The 7,043-nt window shown below is 59.6% G+C and overlaps 1 protein-coding gene across 1 annotated transcript; it reads left to right on the top strand.

Annotated features, from left to right (window-relative positions):
• The first annotated feature begins 1,113 nt into the window (after positions 1 to 1,113).
• LOC138863129 (chemotaxis regulatory protein ChePep-like) lies at positions 1,114 to 3,953 on the top strand. The gene is made up of 4 exons (XM_070126840.1): positions 1,114 to 1,452; positions 2,053 to 2,189; positions 3,365 to 3,653; positions 3,822 to 3,953. Exons 1-4 carry the CDS (start codon positions 1,114 to 1,116, stop codon positions 3,951 to 3,953), a joined length of 897 nt encoding a protein of 298 aa, XP_069982941.1.
• The last annotated feature ends 3,090 nt before the right edge of the window (positions 3,954 to 7,043 follow it).

Raw genomic sequence — 7,043 nt, 5'->3', positions numbered from 1 at the left:
TTATATATATATATATATATATATATATATATATATATATATATATATATCTGCGTGCGTGGGGGGGGGGGGGCTATGTGTGTGTGTGTAGAAAGGCCAAGGGCGAGGTAATTGAGAGCCCTAGGCCCTGAGCAGACAGGAGAATTAAACTCAAGTTGCAGAGAAGACAGTGAAGTGTGTGTATTTTTGGCGAGAAATGCAGTGTAAATACAAAAGGGGCAAAGTAACACTGCTGGGTCGTCTGTGGCTGAGTGTCCTGATTGGCTGACGACTGCATCCTTATCTCTCGCGTCGCAGCCAATCAGCGCCGCGGACCTCGGCATGCTTGCCTGTCGGCGGCCTCGGTGTAGCGGCAATTACTCCGAGCGATGTTGAGTACGGTAATTGCGCAGAGCGAGGTAGCGCCGGTGCCGATGTGATAGCGTGTCATATGTGTGTGTGTGTGTGTGTGTGTGTGTGTGTGTGTGTGTGTGTGTGTGTGTGTGTGTGTGTGTGTGTGTGTGTGTGTGTGTGTGTGTGTGTGTGCGTGCGTGCGTGCGTAAGGGGAGGAAACGTGAAAGGAAGGAAAGAGAAGAGAAGATTATAAAAGGTTCGGTGGTGCGAATGTTAATTGGGCAAACAACCCAATGACTACAATTAGCTCGGATGTACGCGGGAGTGGATGGATGTTTATATGTCTATTCATTATGCATTTAAGACTTCATCAGTGGTGGCATTTCATCGTAATATGATCGCACGGAAGTGGTAGACGCTGGAGAACGAATGAGCACATCGATAGTTGTGTAACTACCGAGAGAAACAAGGCTGAATGGGAGAGTGGCAATCCGGGGACAGCGTGAGCGCGTCGCCTTGAGAGTAGCAAGGCAAGGACAAGGACTTCCTACCCTGACTGCCAAGCCGAGAGGACTTGATGGCTTGCTCTCCTGCCTGATTGAAAGCACTGGCTTTTCTCTACATACCCTTCTCTCACTATTCTCCGATTGCAATAATATGATGCTATATGTATATATATATATATATATATATATATATATATATATATATATATATATATATATACATATAGAGACTTCCTCAGCGATCTGCTCAAACGGTTGAACGAGGCCAAAAAGGATGAGGATCCAAAACGGTATCACCAATCAATTGAGGGCGCTCGCTCAGAAGGCCGGGGAGAACGACGATGTCGATGGTCTCGCTGTATTCCTCGAATTTCTCAACGAATTCCTCAAAGCGTTGGATGAGGCCGACAGGATCCAAATTCGTATCCTCGACTACCTTTTCAAAAAGAATGCTGTGGAAACCGCCCAAGATCCTGAGAAGGAGACCAAGGAAGTCGCCCTAGAGCCCGAGGAGGAGACCCAGGAAGTCCCACAAGAGCCCGAGGAGGCCCAGGTAGTCGCCCAAGAGCCCGAGGAGGAGACCCAGGAACTCGCCCAAGAGCTCGAGGAGGAGGCCCAGTAACTCGCCCTAGAGCCCGAGGACGAGACCCAGGAACTCGCCCAAGAGCCCGAGGAGGAGACCCAGGAAGTCGCCCAAGAGCCCGAGGAGGAGACCCAGGAAGTCCCACAAGAGCCCGAGGAGGCCCAGGAAGTCGCCCGAGAGCCCGAGGAGGAGACCCAGGAACTCGCCCAAGAGCCCGAGGAGGAGGCCCAGGAACTCGCCCTAGAGCCCGAGGAGGAGACCCAGGAACTCGCCCAAGAGCCCGATGAGGAGACCTATGAAGTCACCATAGAGCCCGAGGAGGAGACCCAGGAACTCGCCCAAGAGCCCGAGGAGGAGACCCAGGAACTTGCCCAAGAGCCCGAGGAGGAGACCCAGGAACTCGCCCAAGAGCCCAAGAAGGAGACCCAGGAAGTCGCCCTAGAGACCGAGAAGGAGACCCAGGAACTCGCCCAAGAGCCCGAGGAGGAGACCCAGGAACTCGCCCAAGAGCCCGAGAAGGAGACCCAGGAACTCGCCCAAGAGCCCGAGAAGGAGACCCAGGAACTCGCCCAAGAGCCCTAGAAGGAGACCCAGGAACTCGCCCAAGAGCCCCAGGAAGTCGCCCAAGAGCCTGAGAAGGAGACCCAGGAACTCGCCCAAGAGCCCGAGGAGGAGACCCAGGAACCCGCCCAAGAGAAGGAGCCCGAGAAGGAGACCCAGGAACTCGCCCTAGAGACCGAGGAGGAGACCCAGGAACTCGCCCGAGAGCCCGAGAAGGAGACCCAGGAACTCGCCCAAGAGCCCGAGAAGGAGACCCAGGAACTCGCCCAAGAGGCCGAGAAGGAGACCCAGGAACTCGCCCAAGAGCCCGAGAAGGAGACCCAGGAACTCGCCCAAGAGCCCAAGAAGGAGACCAAGGAACTCGCCCAAGAGCCCGAGAAGGAGACCCAGGAACTCGCCCAAGAGCCCCAGGAAGTCGCCCAAGAGCCTGAGAAGGAGACCCAGGAACTCGCCCAAGAGCCCGAGGAGGAGACCCAGGAACTCGCCCTAGAGGCCGAAGAAGAGACCTAGGAACTCGCCCAAGAGCCCGAGGAGGAGACCCAGGAACTCACCCAAGAGCCAGAGGAGGAGACCAAGGAACTCCCCCAAGAGCCCGAGGAAGAGACCCAGGAACTCCCCCAAGAGCCCGAGGAGGAGACCTAGGAACTCGCCCAAGAGCCCGAGGAGGAGACCCAGGAACTCACCCAAGAGCCCGAGGAGGAGACCCAGGAACTCGCCCAAGAGCCCGAGGAGGAGACCCAGGAACTCCCCCAAGAGCCCGAGGAGGAGACCCAGGAACTCACCCAAGAGCCCGAGGAGGAGACTCAGGAACTCGCCCAAGAGCCCAAGGAGGAGACCCATGAAGTCGCCCAAGAGCCCAAGGAGGAGACCCAGGAACTCGTCCAAGAGCCTGAGAAGGAGACCCAGGAACTCGCCCAAGAGCCCGAGGAGGAGACCAAGGAACTCGCCCAAGAGCCCGAGGAGGAGACCCAGGAACTCACCCAAGAGCCCGAGGAGGAGACCCAGGAACTCGCCCAAGAGCCCGAGGAGGAGACCCAGGAACTCGTCCAAGAGCCCGAGGAGGAGACCCAGGAACTCGCCCAAGAGCCCGTGGAGGAGACCCAGGAACTCGCCCAAGAGCCCGAGGAGGAGACCCAGGAACTCGCCCAAGAGCCCGAGGAGGAGACCTAGGATCTCCCCCAAGAGCCCGAGGAGGAGACCCAGGAACTCGCCCAAGAGCCCGAGGAGGAGACTCAGGAACTCGCCCAAGAGCCCGAGGAGGAGATCCAGGAACTTGCCCAAGAGCCCGAGGAGGAGACCCAGGAACTCGCCCAAGAGCCCGAGGAGGAGACCCAGGAGCTCGCCCAAGAGCCCGAGGAGGAGACCCAGGAACTCGCCCTAGAGCCCGAGAAGGAGACCCAGGAAATCGCCCAAGAGACCGAGGAGGAGACCCAGGAAGTCATCAAGAACCCGAGGAGGAGTCCCAGGAACTCGCACAAGAGCCCGAGGAGGAGACCCAGGAACTCGCCCTAGAGCCCGAAAAGGAGACCCAGGAACTCGCCCAAGAGCCCGAGGAGGAGACCCAGGAACTCGCCCAAGAGCCCGAGGAGGAGACACAGGGACTCGTCCAAAAGCCCGAGGAGGAGACCCAGGAACTCTCCCAAGAGCCCGAGGAGGAGACCCAGGAACTCGCCCAAGAGCCCGAGGAGACCCAGGAACTCGCCCTAGAGCCTGAGGAGACCCAGGAACTCGCCCAAGAGCCTGAGGAGGAGACCCAGGAACTCGCCCAAGAGCCCGAGGAGGAGACCCAAGAAGTCACCCAAGAGCCCGAGGAGGAGACCCAGGAACTCGCCCAAGAGCCCAAGGAGGAGACCCAGGAACTCGCCCAAGAGCCCGAGGAGGAGACCCAGGAACTCGCCCTAGAGCCCGAAGAGGAGTCCCAGGAACTCGCCCAAGAGCCCGAGGAGGAGACCCAGGAACTCACCCAATAGCACAAGGAGGAGACCAAGGAACTCACTCAAGAGCCCAAGGAGGAGACCTAGGAACTCGCCCAAGACCCCGAGGAGGAGACCCAGGAACTCGCCCAAGAGCCCGAGGAGGAGACCCAGGAACTCGCCCAAGAGCCCGAGGAGGAGACCCATGAACTCGCCCAAGAGCCTGAGGAGGAGACCCAGGAACTCGCCCTAGTGCCCGAGGAGGAGCCCCAGGAACTCGCACTAGAGGCCGAAGAGGAGACCTAGGAACTCGCCCAAGAGCCCGAGGAGGAGACCCAGGAAGTCGTCCAAGAGCCCAAGGAGGAGCCCCAGGAACTCGCACTAGAGGCCGAAGAGGAGACCTAGGAACTCGCCCAAGAGCCCGAGGAGGAGACCCAGGAAGTCGTCCAAGAGCCCAAGGAGGAGACCAAGGAACTCGCTCAAGAGCCCGAGGAGGAGACCAAGGAACTCGCCCAAGAGCCCGAGGAGGAGACCCAGGAACTCGCCCTAGAGCCCGAGGAGGAGACCCAGGAACTCGCCCAAGAGCCCGAGGAGGAGACCCAGGAACTCGCCCAAGAGCCCAAGGAGGAGACCCAGGAACTCACCCAAGAGCCCGAGGAGGAGATCCAGGAACTCGCCCAAGAGCCCGAGGAGGAGGCCTAGGAAGTCGCCCTAGAGCCCGAGGAGGAGACCTAGGAACTCACCCAAGAGCCCGAGGAGGAGACCCAGGAACTCGCCCAAGAGCCCGAGGAGGAGGCCTAGGAAGTCGCCCTAGTGCCCGAGGAGGAGACCCAGGAACTCGCCCTAGAGGCCAAAGAGGAGACCTAGGAACTCGCCCAAGAGCCCGAGGAGGAGACCCAGGAAGTCGTCCAAGAGCCCGAGGAGGAGACCCAGGAACTCGCCCAAGAGCCCAAGGAGGAGACCAAGGAACTCGCTCAAGAGCCCGAGGAGGAGACCAAGGAGCTCACCCAAGAGCCCGAGGAGGAGACCCAGGAACTCGCCCAAGAGCCCGAGGAGGAGACCAAGGAACTCCCCCAAGAGCCAGAAAAGACCAAGGAACTCGCCCAAGAGCCCGAGGAGGAGACCCAGGAACTCGCCCTAGAGCCCGACGAGGAGACCCAGGAACTCGCCCAAGAGCCCAAGGAGGAGACCCAGGAACTCGCCCAAGAGCCCAAGGAGGAGACCCAGCCAGGAACTCGCCCAAGAGGCCGAGGAGAAGACCAAGGAACTCGCCCAAGAGCCCGAGGAGGAGACCAAGGAACTCGCCCAAGAGCCCGAGGAGGAGACCCAGGAACTCGCCCAAGAGCCCGAGGAGGAGACCCATGAAGTCGCCCTAGAGCCCGAGGAGGAGACCCAGGAACTCGCCCAAGAGCCCGAGGAGGAGACCCAGGAACTCGCCCAAGAGCCCAAGGAGGAGACCCAGGAAGTCCCACAAGAGCCTGAGGAGGAGACCAAGGAACTCACCCTAGAGCCCGAGGAGGAGACCCAGGAACTCGCCCAAGAGCCCGAGGAGGAGACCCAGGAACTCGCCCAAGAGCCCGAGGAGGAGACCCAGGAACTCACCCAAGAGCCCGAGGAGGAGACCCAGGAAGTGCCCCAGAGGCCGAGGAGGAGACCAAGGAACTCGCCCTAGAGGCCGAGGAGGAGACCTAGGAACTCGCCCAAGAGCCCGAGGAGGAGACCCAGGAAATCGCCCTAGAGGCCGAGAAGGAGACGAGGGACCTCGCCCAAGAGCCCGAGGAGGAGACCCAGGATCTCGCCCAAGAGCCCGAGGAGGAGACCCAGGAAGTCGCCCAAGAGCCCGAGGAGGAGACCCAGGAACTCGCCCAAGAGCCCGAGGAGGAGACCCAGGAACTCGTCCTAGAGGCCGAGGAGGAGACCCAGGAACTCGCCCAAGAGCCCAAGGTGGAGACCCAGGAACTCGCCCAAGAGCCCGAGGAGGAGACCCAGGAACTCGCCCAAGAGCCCGAGGAGGAGACCCAGGAACTCGCCCTAGAGGCCGAGGAGGAGACCCAGGAACTTGCCCAAGAGCCCGAGGAGGAGACCTATGAAGTCACCCAAGAGCCCGAGGAGGAGACCCAGGAACTCGTCCTAGAGGCCGAGGAGGAGACCCAGGAACTCGCCCAAGAGCCCGAGGAGGAGACCCTGGAAATTGCCCTAGAGCCCGAGAAGGAGACCCAGGAACTCACCCAAGAGCCCGAGGAGGAGACCCAGGAACTCACCCAAGAGCCCGAGGAGGAGACCCAGGAACTCGCCCTAGAGCCCGAGGAGGAGACCCAGGAAATCGCCCTAGAGCTCGAGGAGGAGACCCAGGAACTCGCCCAAGAGCCCGAGGAGGAGACCCAGGAACTCGCCCAAGAGCCCGAGGAGGAGACCCAGGAACTCGCCCAAGAGGCCTAGGAGTAGACCCAGGAAGTCGGGTCTAGAGGTTTGGAACAAGATCCAGGACTTTGGGGACTTGCTAGGAGAACCTGTTCGGTCGGTACGTGCTTGCGGCGGACATTGAAGTCACAGAGAGTTCATAACTCTGGGCTGTCAGACCTGGAAGTCAGCAGACGGATTGGCCTGGCAGCAGGGGTCATGAACTCTCTCAAGAGTATTTGGAGGTGCCGGTACCTGTGCAGAAGGACCAAGCTATGGGTTTTCAAGGCCCTGATAATGCCAGTTTTGCTCTACGGTAGTGAAACCTGGACATTATCCAGTGCCCTGGTCTCATCTTGATTCCTTTTGTAATAGGTCCTTGCGCCGGATCATAGGGTACTGTTGGCGGGACCATGTGTCTAACCAACGGCTGCACCGTGATAATGGCACAGGACCTGCACAATCCGGGATCGCCAACTCAGGCTATATGGCCACCTGCCTATCTTTCCACAGGCTGACCCTGCTCATCAGGTTGTCTCTGTAAGAGACAACCCTGGGTGGAGGAGGCCTGTGGGACGACCTAGGAGGTCATGGCTTGGGCAGATCGATCAAACTTGTCGGGAAGAGCTTGAGATGGGCCGAGTCCCTGCCTGGCGGCTTGCTATGAGGGATCCCAAAAGGTGGACGCGGCTATGCGGCCCCGTCGGCGTTAGCTCCTGATGATGATATGTTTCAATATGCATAATA

The sequence above is a fragment of the Penaeus vannamei genome, chromosome 11 (assembly GCF_042767895.1).
Source record: "Penaeus vannamei isolate JL-2024 chromosome 11, ASM4276789v1, whole genome shotgun sequence".
In the NCBI taxonomy this organism is placed as follows: Eukaryota; Metazoa; Arthropoda; class Malacostraca; order Decapoda; family Penaeidae; genus Penaeus; species Penaeus vannamei.
This window is presented reverse-complemented; position numbering and strand designations above follow the sequence as displayed.